General features: G+C 37.3%; 1 protein-coding gene and 1 non-coding gene across 2 annotated transcripts; both read right to left on the bottom strand.

Moving 5' to 3' along the window:
- Positions 1 to 519: 519 nt before the first annotated feature.
- LOC141702051 (small nucleolar RNA R71) lies at positions 520 to 626 on the bottom strand. The gene has a single exon (XR_012566991.1). It is a non-coding gene; the product is annotated as a small nucleolar RNA R71 (small nucleolar RNA).
- Positions 627 to 19,829: 19,203 nt separating this feature from the next.
- Positions 19,830 to 20,435, bottom strand: LOC141702047 (uncharacterized). Its single transcript, XM_074505751.1, has 2 exons — positions 20,331 to 20,435; positions 19,830 to 20,228 (listed from the first exon to the last, which is right to left on the bottom strand). The coding sequence occupies exons 1-2, from the start codon at positions 20,433 to 20,435 to the stop codon at positions 19,830 to 19,832; spliced, it is 504 nt and encodes a 167-aa protein (XP_074361852.1).
- Positions 20,436 to 20,754: the final 319 nt, after the last annotated feature.

Genomic DNA, 20,754 nt, shown 5'->3' with positions numbered 1-20,754 from the left:
AGTGACTCATATATTTTACTTACACGGGTACTTGTTTTATTTCAGGTACTCTAGAGAGCGTGTATGCGAACGCGTTCTCAATCTCGTGTCTTTGTTGAGGAAAAAGTTGAAGAAGAAGTTTTTGTTGTAATATGAGAACCAGCAGCGAATCTGAAGGCTTTGATGGATTATTCTCAATCGAAGATCAATGACATTCAGTCTAGCATTGTCAGACCAGCCATCTCGGCTAATACTTTTGAAATCAAGTCTAGCACGATTCAATGGGTGCAGAATTCAATCCAGTTTGGGGGTTCTCCAACGGAAGATCCCAATATGCACATTAGGAATTTCGTAGAGATCTGCGACACCTTCAGGTTCAATGGTGTGTCTGAGGATGTGATGAAATTGAGACTGTTCCCATTCTCTCTGAGGGATAAGGCTAAGAGCTGGTTACACTCTCTACCAGCTGGTTCGATTACTACTTGGGAAGACCTTGCTCAAAATTTTCTCACTAAATTCTTCCCTATGGCGAAGACAGCTGCAATCAGGAATTTCATTACTCAATTTACGCAGAAAATGGGAGAATCTTTGTATAAAGCTTGGGAGCGCTACAAGGAGATACTTAGGAAGTGTCCTCATCATGGAATGCCTGATTGGATGATCATCAATTGCTTTTATAATGGTTTGGGAGCACAGTCAAGATCCATGCTCGATGCAGCATCAGGTGGAGCATTATGGGCAAAGAGCTATGAGGAAGCTTATGATCTAATTCAAGTGATGGCTGCTAATGAATATCAATATCCAACCCAGAGATTGCCACAGGACAAGGTAGTAGGATTTCTTGAAGTGGATAAAGTTATGACTATCACTGCTCAACTAAAGGCGTTGTCTATGAAGATCGATTCTCTGGTTAACTGTGATGTTAACCAGATAACCAGTGTTTATGAGTTGTGTGCAGGTTCACATGCGACAGAGCAATGCGTTATATCTAGTAAATCAGCTCAGTTTGTAAGCAACTTTCAGAGATCGCAGCAACTAGTTCTAGACACTTATCATCCTGACAACTGGAATCATCCTAACTTCAGATGGAGCAACAATCCGAATGTGATGCAACAGCCGTTCCAGCAGTTTGGAGCAAAACAATTCAACCCTCCTGGTTTTTAGCAACAATTTGAACCAAGAGAACAGCTCCAACTTCAACAATAAACTCATGATGCAGGTCAATCTTTGAATGAACTGAATTGGAGGAGTTGAGGCTTGTGTGCAAAAACAGGCTCTTATATGCCAAAGCCAGGCTGTTTCTATCAAGACTCTGGAGAACCAGATAGGACAAATTGCTAATGCCTTATTGAATCGACTATCAGGAACTCTTTCTAGTGATACAAAAGTTCCATGCAAGAGGGAAGCAGAAGAGCAGATTAAGGCAATTACATTGAGGTCTGGGAAGGTTGCAAGCCCTGAAAAATCTCAAGTTCCAGAATCTGAAGTTTTGGCTGAAGAAGATGTGCAGAAGGAAGCGGAAGTGGAATCAAGGAAGAAAACTGTGGAACACACTCCTCCTGAGGGTAATACAAGGGAGAAAAAGGTCTATCCTCCACCTCATTTTCCTAAAAGGATGCAGAAGCAGAAGTTGGATAAGCAATTTGCTAAGTTTCTGGAGGTGTTCAAGAAACTTCATATCAACATACTTTTCACTGAAGCTCTTGAACAGATGCCTAGCTATGTGAGGTTTATGAAAGATATAAGATATTCTCTCTCGGAAGGTGAAGCTCGATGAGTTAGAGACCGTTGCTCTTACAGAGGAATGCAGTGCTGTTCTGCAAAAAAGTTGCCTCCGAAGCTTAAAGATCCTGAAAGTTTTACTATTCCTTGTACTATTGGAATCTTATCATTCGACAAATGTTTATGTGATTTCGGATCTAGTATCAATCTAATTCCCTTGTCTATCTTCAAGAAGCTTGGTTTGCCTGATCTGAAACCAACATACATGTCATTGCAACTAGATGATCGTTCAATCACTTATCCATGAGGTATGGTGGAGGATGTCTTGGTCAAGGTGGATAAACTCATCTTCTATGCTGACTTTGTAATTCTTGATTTCGAGGAAGATAAGAAGATTCCCATCATCTTGGGAAGACCATTCTTGGCTACAGGCCGACCTATGATCGATGTGCAAAAAGGAGAGCTTACGATGAAGGTTCATGATTATAAGGTCACTTTTAATGTGTTCAAGACAATAAAGTTACCCACAGTTAAAGAGGAATGCTTTAAAGTAGAGTAGGTCGATTCTGTCGTGAATTTGGAGCTTGAGCATTTGCCAAAGTCAGATACCTTGGAGAGATCCTTAACAGGGGAATTTGATAGTAAAGATGAAGAAGGGGTAGAGCAACTGCAGGTTTTGAATGCACCTCCATGGAAGAGGAAGTTGGATATACCATTCGATTCCCTTGGGTTAGCAGAGCTGAAAATTTCTCAGGAACCTCTCGAACCGCCGTTTAAAGAAGCTCCCACACTTGAGTTCAAACCACTTCCAGATCACTTGAGTTATGCATTCTTAGGTGCACCCCATGATAAGGGGTTGGGATATATTTTTGATGATGTAGGGGGTAGTCGAACAGATCCTCCAGTGCCTATAGAGGGTTCTTCTCATGCGCAGTACAGGCGATTGACTAGGCGTATGGAGGCCATGCACGACATTCACTGTCGTTTTGCTGAAGATTTGACACACGCTTTCGGTACTGTTGTCCGAGACACTGGTGGCGAGGTTGATTGGCCACCTAATCCTCCACCCGAGGAGGGTGATCTTTCCGACGACTAGGTATGCCTGAAATCCTTATTATTACCTTCAATGAGGACATTGAAAATTTTATATTTGGGGGTGATAATGTAAGGATTAGTTTGTATGTGTCCATATAGTTCATATAGATTCATGATTGCATATAGTTGTATTTCATTCATAGTGTTGCATGATTTTTCATATATGACATATTTGTTTATTTTTTATATGATTTCATATAGTTGCATTTGCATGCATATTTAGCATGATCCCTTAAGATGAACTATGATATTTGATAAGTTGATGTTGATTTGAGTGTAGTGATAACGAATAGAGGGATGTTTAAGTCCTAATGTATTGATTTGCATGCCAGAAACAAATATTTTTACAAAGTCTTATAGGGTTGCTTTTGATCTAGATCATGATCATACTTGTTTGTTATTGAGATTTAATCACTTGGTTAAATTTAGAATTTGTGATATTCTCGTAATGACGTAAAAACACTAAATTTTTAAACTGGAGAAAAACTTGGATTTCATTGCTAGTTGTGAATAAGGCTAGGCGTGAAATGGCTAGTAGCCGGCTCATATTTTTATGAGTAGTCTAGGGTTGAATGAGATGGAGTGAAACGCACTCATCTAGAAATTGTTGAAAAAAAAGAGAAAAAAAGAAGAAGTTTGTATTTATGCATAATTGATCAAGAGTGAGCTCTTTAATACTCGAGTTATTAAGTTCTTAGGGGACTTTATGCGTAGTGACCTAAGGCTTTTCATAGTCTGGGATCCACTAACCTAACGCTGACTACATGGGTATTATTGTATAAGTCTTTTGGGACCTCATTCATTGCACGATCAAATAAGCATATTTGTTATGTGTTCAATAATAGCGTGAATCCTTGTATAACTCTAGTAGAAATAATGTGTTGAGAGTCATTATGTGTTTAACGTCTATTTGTTTTATAAACTTATGATTGTTTTGATGAAAGATAAGTTATGGTTATTGATTTAGTATCGAGAGTATTTCTGTTAAGCATCTCACACATGCACGTTTATGGTTTGTGAGTTGGTTTGTGGGATTTATTCGAGCTCTGTTTTGAGTCATTGTATTCTTAGAGGCATTGGCTTATTTGATTGGTTAGGGTTATTCTAAGGGGATCGATTGCATTATCATTTAGTTGCATTCATGCATTAGGATTGTTTTGTAGTTTTGAGTCTGTTTATGCTTGAGGACAAACATTGGTTCAAGTTTGGGGGTGTGATAAATAGATTTTATATCTACTTGGAACGCTTCATTTCAGGCTTAAGTTGGTGTTTTGGACTCAAGTTGTTGGTATTTTTGATGTATTTTTGTGTGTGTGCATTTCAGGCATCAGTTAAATGAAGAAAGAAGCTTTTCAAAGAAATATGATGAAATAATTGGAAGCCTAGGACATTCTCAAGTTGTAGAGAATCTCGTTAGCTTCGCGTGGGTAGTTGAATCGCCTAATTCTGACGAGCAGAACTCAAGATACGACAAAAAGAAGAATTGTCAGAATTTTTCCAGAATGTCAGCGCGGTCGCGCCAGAACCAGCGCGCCCGCGCCGCTGAAAACACTATTCCAGCGCGGCCGCGCTGCGCCCGGTTTCTACCCCAGAATCCTGATTTTAATTAAAAATGAAGATTTTGAGAGTCCTGGTCATCCTAGAGCCTATATAAAAAGACATTTTCAACAACAAGGAGACCGAGGAGAGCAATAAGAAGACCTAGAGAGCACGAGAAGGCTACGGAGAAGAAGACTTTTGTTTTCTTTGATTTATGCGATACTTGGATGCTTGTTTTCGATTTGTCTTTAAATCCTAGTACTCTTATATTGTTTATTATCATGCTTTCATTGGAACCCATGGTGACGATGAGTTCGATTATGAACTAATCGTTATCATGGGGTTCTAGCGGATTTATTTATGGATTTCTTTAGATAATTTGTTTCGATACCTTAGTGTGTGGTGATTATATGATAACCTAGTATTGGTTGTTCTTATTCGTCTTATGTGCGTAGCTAACATATAAGATAGCGTGTTAATCTCTATTAAAGCGAAAGTGAATATAGAGATTTAGAACTTGCCATGCTAGCATAGGTTCATGTGTTATTGTTATGCATGATTCGTAGGAAATTTTAACCATCTTACTTGCTCTATGTAATCATGATAGATAACTTGCGCATTAAACTGTTATGTTTTCAATTCTTATAGACATATAAGGACTAAGCATAACTGGTGTCTATTCAACTTCTATCTCTTTTGTGGATGCTTGGTAGTAGGGTATTCGTACAACGAAAGTTGGTGTTTACTAGTTTTATGTTATCTGATTAGTGTCATCACCATTACATGCTAAGGTTAAGAAAAAAAAAGGCTATTGTATTTAATGAAGTTAGGATCCCATGTTTATCATATATATTAATTCAACCATTCTTGTTCTCTTAGTTATAATTGTTAATTTAATTCTTAGTTATAATTGTTAGTTTAATTCTTAGTTATAAATAATCTCAACTTGTTATTTGTCTTAGCATTGGATAATAACCATATCATTATTGCATAGGTGCATATTCTTAAATTAACCAAAGAGTCTCTGTGGGAATGAATTTGATTTAATCTTATACTACTTATGAACGCGTATACTTGCGTGAATTTTAGCGCGTGTTAACATCCTAACATTACCTAATACAACTACACCCTTCACCTCAAACCAAACAAATATCCCATCCACCTCAAACTCTACACCACAACTTCCCCACCTTATTTCATAATGGCTGCAGGATGCTCAAGCCCAACCCACTACAGTTGAAGATCTTTTGGTTGAACAGCTTGCAGGCCTAGCCAATATTTCCCAACAACTCCTTACTACAGATATGTCAAACTAAGACTATCAAGACGGACTGCTTTCATACAAGGAGGATGTTGAGGAGCAACGGGAGAAAATTACTGATAAAGCAGATAATAATGTGGATGCATGGCTCTCTAAAGATTTCACAACAATGGAGGAGGCATTAGCCAAATTCAGGGAGGAATTTGTTATAATTTTGAGTAGTAATGCTAAGGTTCTCACTCCTCAAGAGGTTTATGATGTTGTGATAGAGGTGTATAAACCTCAATTGAAGGCCTTTCACCATGTTGCAAGAGTCATGGAAAGCACTCTAGTCAAGCATCAGAATGAAGTAAAGAAGATGTTTAATGACATGATTGATGAGCTGATGCCAACATTTCAAGACAACAAGACCAAGTTCAACAGATTCTCAGATAGACTACAAGCTCTCTCTCTCACTCCCGTGGAAGAAAATGTGGCCAAGCTAAGGGAATCTTAGAAATATCTACATGATGTGATCCAGAATCAAATTACTCAACATAATGACACAAAGGTCAAAGTGGATCAACCTTACAAGGCTAAATTTGAACATTCAGCCTTGGTCATAAAAGAGGTGAAAAATGTTGTGCAGAATTCTGTTGGTTCTTTGGCAGCATCAAGCTCAGTCCAACCCTTGTATGCATCAACTCCCCTACAAATCCAAAATTTTCAAGATCAAATCCCATCCCTCCATTCTTCAAATGCCTCTTTGAAAACTCAAGTTTCCCAACTGACAGCTCTAGTGCAAAGTCAACAGCAGGATATCTAGTCCCTAGTAGACTCCCACATAAACCTTCAAATGCAAAATTATGTCTCTCTAGGAGCTATTATGGGAGCTTTAAACATTCCACTCCCATAATTACCAGAAGCTGTTAGACCTAAAATTCCTACTCCTCTAATCTTTCCTGCTACCAAGACTAAGGGGGAGATAGAAGCTAGACTGCAAGAATCAAAAGCTAAATTGTTAAAATCAACGTCACACTCTGGCCAAAGGTGTTTTCCGCTCCACCAGCACTCGAATCACTAGAGCTGCTACTCACCATGACTCTCGATCTTTTGGGTGCCATTGTAAGAGTAATAGAGATTTTGTGTGTATGTAGTGTCTAGAAGAAGCTAGGGTTTTGGAATTAGAATAGATGTGATAGAGATGTATGTAGGATGTATATATATATATTGTTAGGTCACACACATTGTAGAAGGGGGGTTGAATACAGTGTATATCACAATCAAATCGAATTCAAAGAACACAAGTAACAGAAAACAAACTTTATTAAACTCTGTTACGATGTGGAACTGTCTTCTCTCAGTGATGAACAAATATCACGAGAGCTGCTAGGGTTACAATGAATATTATTCTCGATAATGATAACACTTTTAGTATAAACCCTATGTCTGTGTTTATATACTACACAGTTACAAGATAATCACTAATTGATATGGAATATAATTCTGCTTCCTAAAATATATCAATCAGTTATCTTTTCTTTCAAGTATTCTATTCTTCATAGAATTCCTTCTTCATGCATATCTCTTCTTGCGTTTGTCTTGATCTTCTTTCCTTTTAATCAGCCGCCTTCCTTATCTGAAAGTCTCCTTAAGTCCTGATATTATCTCCTGATAAATATCTCCTAAACCTTAAGTACTGATAAATTAAGTTCTGTCTTCAGTGTAAGTGTTAATTTCCAGTTAAGTACGGATTTGTCCTGTTTAAGTAAGATCTGAAAACTAAACACAAATCATATTAGACATGACATTAACAAATATATCTAATAATCTCTCCCAACTTGTAAATTAGCATAATATACAATTTTAACAGATATTTGATGATGTCAAAAACATTAAGTACAAATGCATGAGAATTTGACTAGATAACTACAACTTACAGTCCTTAAAGCTTTACCAACTTTAACTTCTGATAACAACTTCAGTCTGTATACACATCAGAATTTGAGCAGTTGTAGATCTTGACTTGGCTTCACTTTCTGATATCTTCAATATCAGGTGTTGTTCTGAGATAGTTCTTTAACAAACATCTTTCAGCATATCTGAGTTCATCAATCATCCTCCTTTTAGCATCTTTAAGCTCTGCGATATCTTCACCAGTTTGGAAGATAGCATATCTGAGATCATTAATTTTTGCTTTTCTCAACTCCTGATCTAGTCTGATGACATAGGCTTTGTCAGACTCTAGATTGAATTCAAGTCCCTTAATACCAAGATATGTTCTGATCTTTACAGTATTAGGCTTCATATCAACAATATCACCCTTGTGATCTTTGTACTTAGGACAGTATGTGCTGTCAGACTTCACAAAATAAAGCTTCTTCTGTCTCTGAATTTGAGTCTTCAAATAATTTGCAGCACTTTCTGTTAATCTGTCCTTCACTTGAAATAAGAATAAAACATGTTCTAGTTCCTCAAAATACTTCAGTGGTATAGCATTTTCCCTTATATGGTAAACCCTTCCATCTGTCATGAAATATAATAAGATGTGTTCTATCAAGAAGGTATGGTAAACCATCTGTACAGATTCAAGCTGATTCAATCTTTCAGGAGTTGCTCCAACACCTGGTTCACTTAAGGAAGTTGGATCATTGGTTGTGTTTTGCACTCTTCTTTCATCAGCACTAACCAATCCAGATTTATCTCTTGTTTCCTTTCCAGTAACCACTCTTGCTTCAAAACCACTTGCTGTAGTCTTCAAAGGTTGAGTCTTTTTGGCTTTAGTGAATCCTGGTAGGAGTAACTTTGAGGATTTAACATGAGCAATGTCAGAGGTTTCCTTTGACTTATCTTCTGATATCAAGCCAACTTGAGCTATGTCAGAGGTTGCTTGCTTCATAGTTATATCAGAACTAACTATATCTTGACTCTGAACAACTTGAGCCATGTCAGAGGTTGTCTTAGAAGTCTTCCTTGAAGTCAGAGTAAGATTAGCATCTTCATCAGAAATTTCTTCATCTATAGGAGACACATAAACCTTTACAGGTTCACCAACTTTTTCTTTACCCTTGGACCTTGGATCTATCTGCAATTATGATTTGGCCTTGGTTGCCACAGGATTTGTCCTTTCTTTTATCACAATGCCTTTAGCCGTAGGAAGTTTCTTTTCAACAACAGAAGCTTCAGATTTGGAGATGACTTTTTTTAACTTAAGTCTAGCTTCTTCTTCCTTTAGACTCTCAAAGTCCATTCCTGGATTTTCTTTCAGAAATAACTGTCTTGAAATTTCTTCATCAAGTTCCAAAAGTTCATCAGAACTTATCCTTTTACCAGTATCACTATCTCAGCTTTTGAAGGAGCTTGTAGAGGTTCATGTCCAGAAGGACCAGCTGTATCAGCATCTATATTTATAGCAGCATTACCAGTATCATCAACATTTGTAGCATCAGAACTTATAGAGTCAACATCTTCAGCATCCTCTGATAAACGAACAGTATGAGAGGCTATGGAGGCTTCAACATCATCCTCTAAGTGTTGATCGCCAACTATGTTCTAATCAACAGCCATATTCTGATGCTCACCTAAAATCTGATCTTCAGTATCTAGATGCAGAGAAGGTGTTGTAGGCAATTCTGGAATAAAATCAGCATCAGGAATTGGTGTTGTTGGTGGAGTGATTTGAGTTGGTGGAGCTTCTAAGTACAGAACCTCAGGCACAATCAGGTTATGATAATTAATCTCAGCAATTGTGCCTGGGTCTTCAGTAGGTACTGGTTCAGTTACAGGAGACACAGGTGGTGTAGATACTTTATCTTGAGCAGTTTCCTGAATGGGTGAAAATGGAGGTGTAGATGCAGTAGCTTCAGCAAATTCTGGCTCTTTTGAGATCAGAGATTCCTGATCTCCTTCCTTAGCTGTTGCTTCCTCATCCTCTGAAACTGGCTTAGCCCTGTCCCTGTGAGCTCTCTATTTCTTGTATCTCTTTGAAGGTGGAGATACCTTGGGATCTTCATCAGAATACATCCTTCTAAGCCTTTTGAGAAGCTTAGAACCCCCAATTCCAGTATCCTTCTGAGAAGAGACCTTCTCAGCTTCTTTAACAACAGGCTCTGACACAGGAACCTGTTCCTCAGTATCTGATTCATCTTGCAAAATGAATCGCCTTCTCTTCTGTTGTGTCTGAGGTACTTTTTTAGTCCTCTTAGGTTTGGAAGATGAAGGTTGCACTGTAAGATCTGAAGGTTTAGGTTGAGAAGTTTGAGGTGGTTGAGTAGAGGTGGTAGGTGCTGATGGATGAGGTTCAAATGGTTGGACATCAGGATATAGTGCTGTGTATTTAACGGGATCATAGGTTATTAAGGCTTGTTTTACAGATAAAGGAATTAAGAGGGGTCTTAACACAGCCTTCTTATTATCAGTAGATAATAAGTCAGTAAAAGCTCTTTTAGCTATTCTGAATGATAAAATTAATTCACTAGCATTTCGGGGCTTATTATCACAACAGAAACTATAGATAAGCTGACAGAATCTAGCAAAATAAATAGTAGATCTATCTTCATTCATTTTGTCCCTAATAAAACCTAAGACAACACTTGCATAGTCAAAATCAGTTTAATTTATGAGAGCATACCCAATTTGTTGGCTGAATATGGGAATTGCATCAAAATTGGAACATTTGTTTGGTATGCAATCAAAGAAGAAACTCCATTCCCTCCTTATGAAAGATCTCTTCAACTGGCCCAGCTTTGCCAATGTCCTCTCATATCCCAGACTGGCCATCATGTTTTGAAGAACTGGATCTTCAACAGTAGAATAAACACAGTTCTCAGGTAGCTGCAGTGCTTGTCAAACCGTAGACAAAGTCACAACATACTCATCATCCCCTGATGAAAAAATAATACTTGGGGACCCTTGAACACCACCATCATCATATACACCGCTTCTCCAGAACTCCAGTACTTGAGTACCAGAAACTGCTTTAGGTTCGGTCAGAGCATACCCAATATCAGAACTAGCAAGAAAGTCCTGAATGAAGTGAAGTTCAGATGGGGCTTCTGACTTGATGAGAATGGCAGAGAAGTTATTAGGAACAAACTTAGCTCCATCAAAAATTATGTCCTTGGGTGCCATTAGAAATACGTGAGAAAGAAAATTGCCTGTAAGGTGTTTGATAAAATGTCTGGATGAAAAATCGTCAGTAGATGAGAGAGAATAAAAGTAAAAAGAGAGAGATAAAATATGAAAGTAAATAAAATATTTTACAATCTTTTCTCTCTTTTACTTATACACGGTAGAAAAAGTAACCGTTGAGACACCTGTCAGACATGCAGCAGTAAAAGATAATTAATGGGCACGAGTATTCAGTAATCATTACTTATCACATGCAGTTTTTCAAGGAGAAAAACCGTCCCACTAACCAAGTAATCCCATTAATCAAGGACGTTCAGTTTTATTTTAAATTTTAAATTGTTCCCACTTAATAAATTATTATTAATGCTTTATCAATATTCTGTAAAAATATAACCAGGGAGATAATGACCAAAAATAAACCAAGTAAACAAATACGGCCACGTCGGAATCAGAACTTGATTTGTATCAGAATTTATAAGGTCATTAGAATATGGTTAGTATCAGGATTTAAAAAATCATCAGAATATGAAACGACTCAGAGATAAAATCTTGCACAAAAGAGAAAATTTCATTAATATATTAAGCAAATACATTTCATGAAACTTAAATTACATGCATCAAATTACAAGATTTTCCTAAGCTACGAATCCTATCATCAACAGCTTTAGTCCTAGTCTAAGAAGACTGACAAAGCTGACGTTGAAGAGAAAGATGAATGATTTGCTCCTGTTGTTGGAGAGCTTCTCTCCTTTCCTCTTCCAGACGCTCAAGATGGTGATGATAATCCATATAGAAGAATAAGAGGTCTGTGAGAACCTCTTGGGGACCTGAGTCCCAGATTTCATCAGGAATGGCAGTGACATGCCACTCCTTCTGCCATTCAGTACACCTCAACTCGATAGTGAAAGTGTCATAGTTCAGAACTAAGTTCAAATGAACCATGTTTTTGATGAGTAAAAAAAATGAGTTTGAGAGAAAATGAAAGATGTGTTGGCTGGAATGAGGTGTTGGTTTATATAACCAATAGAATACCAAGAGACGCAAGGAAAATTAAATGGTTACAGGTAGAAATAATTATACCTCGTCTCCCTAGATTGATGAGAATAATAACAGCCATTGGAAGCTTAAAACAGGATTTAATGCGCACACGAAACAAGTAAAAATTACTTGTGCATAGACGAGTACCACTAACCCAAATTATGTTGACTGTTAATATCTCACCCAAACATATTCTGATTTTAAGTATGACTGTTTCAGATTTTAACCACAAATAAGTCAAGTAAAGAATCATGATCAGAACTTAGACTTATATCAGAACTTAACAGTCATCAGAACATGATTCCTTAACTCGAAAGGTGAATGCCTATTTCTGTAATTCTTCACACAAATTCTGATTTCGTCTCTTCAGAACTTAATCATCAGAACTTCCATCAGAAGTTGTCCTCAGAATTTATGCAACTAACACTTAAACTGTTCATCTAAAAGAACATTTATCACCACCGTAATTTTCATCATTCATATGGAGTGTATGTGTGTGCAGTAAGCTAAAAATCAGATAAAGATTAAAGTCTGATTCACTTCAGTACATCTTAGAAATAAGGCATAACTAAGAACTTTGCTCAAAATCTGCCATGATTCTGAAGTCTACTTTAAAATGAGTTCATGCATGAGTCCGCCTTAACTGTTTTGTGCTCATTCTATGCATCTTTTGAAATTCCATTTTACAGTGGCTTCTCAGTGTAAGTGAGTCACGACTGCTTGTCAGAATTTATGCTATTATCAGAGTATTTCTCCAGTAATCATAGAGTGTGAAAAGTCACCAAGAAAATATTTATTTTGCTTTTCTGATGCATATTACTTAATACCAGCAATGCACTTGGGTCTTCCCTTCCAATTTTTTACTCTAGATCTCAAAGGAGTACCTGATTTTAATTTCTTTTTCTTTTGATAAGTGAGGCTTATCAGCCCTTAGTACATTCACTAGATTTACTGACATCAGAACTTAACAGATAAGAAGCATTATTCTAGTTTTTGACTTAGTAATAAGATAGACAAAGTAAACTTAACTAAGCTCAATATCAGAATTTGCTTGTGTTAAAAGATTTCCACATAAAAAATTACTTCAAACATGGGATCTTTAGTATATTAAAGACTACGAGGTCAGCATCTAGCATAGTTATCCTTATTGGATTGAATAGTCACAGAAACATTTATATCACTATCAGTGTTTAGAAATTCACATCAGACAACAATCAGTACTTAAGCAATTTTCAATTAAGCACAGAATACACAAAGATAGTAATATCTGTAAATACTGATCATAAAATCTGATGAAACAGAACATAAACTAAGCAGACTTAGAGAAAGAACCTGAAACCATTCCAAGTTCATTTATCAATCTTGTAAAAGTAGCTTCACACAGTGGTTTTGTGAAGATATCTGCTAGTTGTTGCTCTGTTGGAACAAAGTGCAATTCCACTGTACCTTCATCCACATGTTCCCTTATGAAGTGGTACCTAATGCTGATGTGCTTGGTCATTGAGTGTTGAACTGGATTACCTGTCATAGCAATAGCACTTTGATTATCACAGTAAATAGGGATTTTAATATATATTAACCCATAATCCAGTAACTGATTCTTCATCCAAAGAATCTGTGCACAACAGCTTCCTGCAGCAATGTACTCTGCTTCTGCAGTTGATGTGGAAATTGACTTTTGTTTCTTGCTAAACCAAGAAACCAATCTGCCTCCAAGAAATTGGCAGCTTCCACTTGTGCTTTTCCTGTCAATTTTGCATCCTGCAAAATCTGCATCTGAGTAACCTATTAGCTTAAAGTCCGATTCTCTAGGATACCACAATCCCAGATCAGCTGTTCCCTTAAGATACTTGAAAATTCTTTTCACAGCTGTTAAGCGAGGTTCTCTTGGATCTGCTTGAAATCTTGCACAAAGACAGGCGGCATACATAATATCAGGTCTACTAGCAGTTAGATAGAGTAGCGAGCCAATCATACCACTGTAATCAGTAATATCTACTGATATACCAGTATCCTTATCCAGTTTTGTTGCAGTGGCCATGGGAGTGGATGCACTTGAACAATCTTGCATTCCAAATTTCTTCAGCAAATTTCTGGTGTACTTGGATTGAGAAATGAAAGTGCCTTCTTCATTCTGCTTGACTTGAAGGCCCAGAAAATAGCTACGTTCCCCCATCATACTCATTTGATATCTTGATTGCATCAGTTTGGCAAACTTCTTGCAAAGTCTGTCATTTGTAGAACCAAAAATGATATCATCAACATATATCTGCACCAAAAGTAAGTCCTTTCCATGGTTGAGGTAGAACAGTGTTTTGTCAATAGTTCCTCTGTTAAATCCACTTTCCAGAAGAAACTGAGCTAAAGTCTCGTACCATGCTCTTGGAGCTTGCTTAAGGCCATAAAGTGCTTTATCAAGCATGTAGACATGATTTGGAAATTTAGAATCTACAAAGCCTGGAGGTTGTTCAACATATACTTCCTCTTCCAATTCTCCATTGAGAAAAGCACTTTTCACATCCATTTGAAAGACTGTAAACTTTTTGTGAGCAGCATAAGCCCAAAATATCCTTATGGCTTCCAATCTAGCAACTGGTGCAAATGTTTCATCATAATCAATTCCCTCTTGTTGAGAATATCCTTTTGCAACCAGCCTTGCTTTATTCCTTGTAATTATGCCATCACTGTCAGTTTTGTTTCTGAACACCCACTTTGTACCAACAACAGATATGTTCTTTGGTCTTGGCACTAGGGTCCAGACCTTATTTCTTTCAAATTCATTTAACTCTTCCTGCATTGCTTGCACCCAATCAGCATCTTGAAGAGCTTCTTCTACTTTCTTTGGTTCAGTCTGAGAAAGAAAAGAATTATAGAGATATTCATTTGAAGTAGCTGTTCTAGTTCTGACACCTGTATCAGGATTTCCAATAATTAAGTCAGGTGTATGTGATATAGTCCACTTCCTTGCAGATGGAAGATTTTCTCTAGAACTGGATGCTCCCCCATGATCCATGCTGTCTTCATCAACATTTTTTGATGCTCCCCCTGAAATTATGCTCTCTGAGTTGGATCCTTCAGAATTTAAGTTTTCAGAATTATCAGAACTTGGCTCGTCAGAACTTGATGAATCAGAACTTGAAGAGCCAGTTGAATGTTATGATGCTTCTTGAGATGAGGTTGTATCTTCAGTATGCTCACCCTGCATAGGTGCATCTTCCTTTGGCGTAGTCATCATAGTTTCAATAACATCAGAGTTTAATCCATCAGAGTTTGCAATATCAGGATTTAGACTGTCAGGATTTACGGTATTAAAATTTAAATCTTCATTTTCAAATCTCAGCTGATCATGATCATTAAAATCTTCAAGTCCAGTAATCTTCTTATCATCAAAGGAGACATTGATAGATTCCATGACAACCCTTGTTCTTAAATTGTAGACTATGAAGGCTTTTATGGAAAGTAGATATCCAACAAAAATTCCTTCATCAGCTTTTAAATCAAATTTGGATAGCTGTTCAGGATGAGTCTTAAGAACAAAACACTTGCATCCAAATACATGAAAATACTTCAGATTTGGCTTCTTTTTCTTCACCATCTCATATGGTGTCTTTCCATGCTTGTTAATGAGTGTAGCATTCTGAGTAAAACAAGCAGTCTGCACAGCTTCAGCCCAAAAATAGGTTGGTAGCTTTGCTTCATCAAGCATAGTTCGTGCAGCTTTAATAAGAGTTCTATTCTTTCTTTCAACCACTCCATTTTGCTGTGGAGTTCCAGGAGCAGAAAATTCCTGCTTGATTCCATGGTCTTTGCAGAACTCTTCCATAATCAAATTCTTGAACTCAGTGCCATTATCACTTCTTATTATCTTTACTGAATCTTTGACCAATTTATCCAGTTGCTTGACATGACCAATCAAGATAGATGCAGTTTCACTTTTTGTGTGTCAGAAATACACCCATGTGTATCTGGTGAACTCATCCACTATGACCATAGCATATTTCTTCTTTGCAATAGACATCACATTCACTGAACCAAATAAATCAACATGTAGTAGGTGATAAGGCTCAAGAATTGATGATTCAGTCTTGCTCTTGAATGAAGATTTTCTTTATTTTGCCTTCTGACATGAATCACAAAGGCCATCAGGAGCAAATACTAATTTTGGCAGTCCTCTCACAAGATCTTTCTTGACTAGTTCATTTATATTGTTGAAATTTAAATGAGAGAGTTTCTTGTGCCAATCCCAGCTTTCTTCAATTGATGCTCTACTTAACAGACAGATTGCAGAACCATCAGTACTTGTTGAAAGCTTGGCTTCATAAATGTTACCATGCATGTATCCTTTCAGAACAACTTTTCTTGTAGATTTTCTTACAACTTCACAGTGTTCTTCAAAGAAATCCACATGATAACCTCTGTCACAGATTTGACTAACACTCAGCAGATTGTGTTTAAGTCCTGAGACCAGAGCTACTTCTTTAATGATGACATTCCCAAGATTGATATTGCCATATCCCAGTGTTTTTCCAATGTTGCCATCTCCATAAGAAACACTTGGGCCAGCTTTCTCCACAAAGTCTGATAGCAGGGCTTTATTTCCAGTCATATATCCTGAGCATCCACTGTACAGAACTAGGATGTTTTTCCTGTTGCCCTGCAATCACAAAGACCACTAATGATTAGTTTTAAGGACCCAGACTTGCTTGGATCCTTTGGCCTTATTAAGTTTGTTAACATTTGCAGCGGATTTAGCATCAAAGTTTATGTTAACATTTTTCTTATCAGCATTTACACTATCAGACTTTGTATCAGAACTTACACTAGAAGGAACAATGCTAACTTTATTTAAAGAAGGTTTTATTTGATAATAATCATAGTACAAACTATGATATTCCTTACAAGTATAAATGGAATGCCATAAACTACCACAATGAAAACAAGGATTTTGTGGCCTATATCTAACAGACTGACTCTTAACTCCTGACTTTGAAGGTAAGGAGTTTATGTTCTTATTCTTCCTGTAAAAAGAAGCCAGATGGTTAGAACTTCCACAGTTATGACATGTTTTTCTAGGAGCATTAGGAACAGGCTTATAATCATTGATTTTATTCTCACCTTTCTTTCCATTCCTATTTTTCCTAGGTGACTTTACCTTGTTTACATTCTTAACATCTTTCAGCTTATGCTTAAGCTGCTTCTTTGTCATTAAGCCTATGTTAACTTCAGTTGGCTTTTCCTGTTTTAGTTTGTCAGAAGTTAATTCCTCTTTAACTTCTAATTTCTCAGTATCATACTTTACAGCTACAAACTTAACAGGTTTTACCTTTGGCTTTTGTTTAACAACTATAGGCTTAATTTCTACAGTTCCTTTATCATTCTTATCATCTCCATAACCTAAGCTCTCTTTCCAGTTTCCACTACTTAACAAATTCTGAGTTGTTCTGCCAGAGTTAGTCCAAGTCCTGATAATCTCTCTTTCCTTTTCTAACTCAGTTTTTAGAGATTCATTCATTTTAAGTACTTCATCCCTAACATAGAAAGCATCATCTCTATCTTTCGGAGTTTGATGGAACATGACTAACTCTTTTTCTAAATAATCATTCCTCTTTTTACAAGCAAGATTTTCAGAAGTTAATCTTTCACATGTTAAAGTTTGATCTCTATAACTAATGAACATGGTTTTAAGATATCTTCTCAACTCATTAATGTCATCAGTATGAAAGGCATAAGTAGTTTGAGGTACCTTTAACTCAGCAGCTTCAGAACTGCTATCAGCATTTGCCATCAAGGCATAGTTCTCCTCACTTTCGGAATCTGAAGTGTCTGTCCGGCTTTTCTTTATTTATGACAAGAGCCTTGCCTTTGTCACTCTTTACTTTCTTGCAATCAGGAGATATGTGGCCTTTCTCACCACAGTTGTAGCATTTGACATTTGCGTAATCTCCTCTGTCAGACTTCCCTCCTTTGCCTTCAATTTTTCTGAAATTCTTTTTACCAGAACTTGCACCTTTCCTGGAAAACTTCTTTCCCTTCCTGAATTTTCTGTATGCAATCCTTGTGATTCCTTTCACCATAAGAGCACACAGCTTCATCACCTCTTCATCAGCATACATCTCAGGCAAGCTTTCAGTTTCTGAGTCATCATCACTATCAGAACTTGATGACTCAGTATCAGACTTTGTGATGAGCACTTTTCCCTTGCTTTTCCTTGAGGTAGCTGCTTTGGGAGATTCTTCCTCAGCCTTAAGAGCAACTATCCTTGACTTTCCTCCTTTCCTCTTGCTTCTTTGTTCCATCTCAAGTTCATGAGTCTTAAGCATCCCATAAATTTCATCAAGAGTTGTTTCTTCAAGATTATAGTTGTCTCTTATAATTGTGGCCTTCAAATCCCAACTTTCATGAAGAGCTAACAGGAATTTAAGGTTTGAATCTTCAAGATCATACTCCTTATCAACTAGTGACAAATCATTCAAGAGTTTGACAAATCTGTCATATAAATCAGTCAATGACTTATTAGGCTTTGAGTTAAAGTGTTCATACTCTTGAGTGAGTATAGTCTTCCTGTTCTTCTTAATCGAATCCGTTCCCTGGCATCTTGTCTCCAAGGCATCCCATATCTCCTTTGCAGTCTTGCAGTTAATTACCCTGTTTGACATTACATTATCAATGGCACTATCCGGCAAGTGTCGTACCTTAGCATCCTTAGCAATTGATGCGATATTTTCAGCAGTGGAATCACTCTTCTCCTTTGGTACAGACTTTGCTGCTTCACCTGCAACTACAACAGTGAGTTTGGTTGGCTTGTGAGGTCCTTCATTGATTTTGTCAAGATATTCTGGATCTATAGCTTCCAGAAACATAGTCATCCTCACCTTCCATATGGGGTATTCAGATGGTTTCAGTATGGGAACTCTAATAGCCTCATATCGACTATGGATTTGAGTCTTTGGAGGTTCTTCATTTTTGGAGGGCTTGGTTGGAGTTTCTGCTTCGGACATGATTGTTTTTGGATCTTAAATTGTTTGTGTGTTAACAGATAGGCTCTGATACCACTTGTTAGATCACACACACTGTAGAAGGGGGGTTGAATACAATGTATATCACAATCAAATCGAATTCAAAGAACACAAGTAACATAAAACAAACTTTATTAAACTCTGTTACAATGTGGAACTGTCCTCTCTCAGTGATGAACAAATATCACGAGAGCTGCTAGGGTTACAATGAATATTATTCTCGATAATGATAACACTTTTAGTGTAAACCCTATGCCTGTGTTTATATACTACACAGTTACAAGATAATCACTAATTGATATGAAATATAATTCTGCTTCCTAAAATATATAAATCAGTTATCTTTTCTTCCAAGTATTCTATTCTTCATAGAATTCCTTCTTCATGCATATCTCTTCTTGCATTTTTCTTGATCTTCTTTCATTTCAATCAGCCGCCTTCCTTATCTGAAAGTCTCCTTAAGTCCTGATATTATCTCCTGATAAATATCTCCTGAACCTTAAGTACTGAAAACTTAAGTTCTGTCTTCAGTATAAGTGCGGATTTCCAGTTAAGTACGGATTTGTCCTGTTTAAGTAAGATCTGAAAACTAAACACAAATCATATTAGACATGACATTATCAAATATATCTAACATATATATATAATAGATAACATATATATATAATAGAGATGGGATTGGGTTAGGTGTGTTTAGGAATAAGAATTATGGTAGGTTTAGGGTAGAAAAGGGGTTAAATTCGGGCTGGGTTGTTTTTGTTTTATTTTTTCTGTTTTTCTTATTTTTTTTTCCCAGAACTGCCTCGCGGCCGCCCAGCATCTCCACGCGGGCACGCCGAGTTTCTGCCAACAGCGCGCGGCCACCCCGCTTCTGGCGCGGGCACGCCTTGCTCCTGGAAAATCAAAACTTTTTTTTATTTTTTTTCTTTTTCTTGACGAACCTACTATACAACAAACATGGGTTTTCTCCCACGAAGCGCTTGGTTTACGTCGCTAGCTTGACGTAAATCTTCGAATCAAGTTGTCGAAAGAACGGTGCTCACCACCTCGCGGTTCGCCATATCTCCATATTAATGCTTTAATCTCTGCCCATTCACCTTGAACGCTTGATCCTGATGCGTATCAAAAATCTCCACAACTCCGTATGGAAACACAATTTTGACCGTGAATGGCCCCGACCACCTCGACTTAATTTTTCCCGGTAAAAGTCGGAGACGAGAGTTGTACAATAGAACCTTCTGACCAGGCACAAAGGACTTGTGCACTAATCTTCTATCATGCCATCTCTTAACTTTCTCCTTGTACACTTTGCTATTCTCATAAGCCTGTAGTCGAAACTCCTCGAGTTCATTTAGTTGAAGCATTATTTTCTCTCCAGCAACTTCCATGTCAAGTTTTAGCTTCTTCAAAGCCCAATATGCTTTATTCTCTAAATCCGCAGGCAAATGACACGCTTTCCTACACACCAACTGGAAAGGAGACATACCAAGAGGAGTCTTGAATGCTGCTCTATATGCCCATATAGCTTAATCTAGCTTCAAAGACCAATCTTTTCTTGATGGACTCATCACCTTCTCCAAGATACGTTTAATCTCCTGATTAGACATTTCAGCTTGCCCATTAGTATGAAAATGGTAAGATGTGGTAATATGATGATTCACGTGATACTTCTCCATCAATGTAGTGAACTTGCGATTGCAGAAATGCGATCCCTCGTCACTGATTATAACTCTTGGAGTGCCGAAACGCGTGAATATTTGCTTATGAAGGAAGTTAATCACCACCTTAGCATCATTGGTTGGTAACGCTTTTACCTCGACCCATTTGGACATATAATCAACCGCCAACAGAATATACTGATTATTGCAGGATGAGACAAATGGTCCCATGAAGTCAATTCCCCAAACATCAAAAATCTTAACTTCGAGCATCACATTAAGAGGCATCTCATCTCTCTTGGATATATTACCAACTCGTTGGCAGCGATCACATCTC

The sequence above is a fragment of the Apium graveolens genome, unplaced genomic scaffold (genome assembly GCF_009905375.1).
Source record: "Apium graveolens cultivar Ventura unplaced genomic scaffold, ASM990537v1 ctg4588, whole genome shotgun sequence".
NCBI classification, from domain to species: Eukaryota; Viridiplantae; Streptophyta; class Magnoliopsida; order Apiales; family Apiaceae; genus Apium; species Apium graveolens.
This window is presented reverse-complemented; position numbering and strand designations above follow the sequence as displayed.

Bases quoted from the DNA above. Each gene is read 5' to 3' on its own strand.
- LOC141702047 (XM_074505751.1), bottom strand. From the start codon at position 20,435: ATGGAGAAGTATCACGTGAATCATCATATTACCACATCTTACCATTTT. The intron at 20,229-20,330 runs GTGATGAGTCCA...TCTCCTTTCCAG, and splicing joins TTAAACGTATCTTGGAGAAG to TTGGTGTGTAGGAAAGCGTG.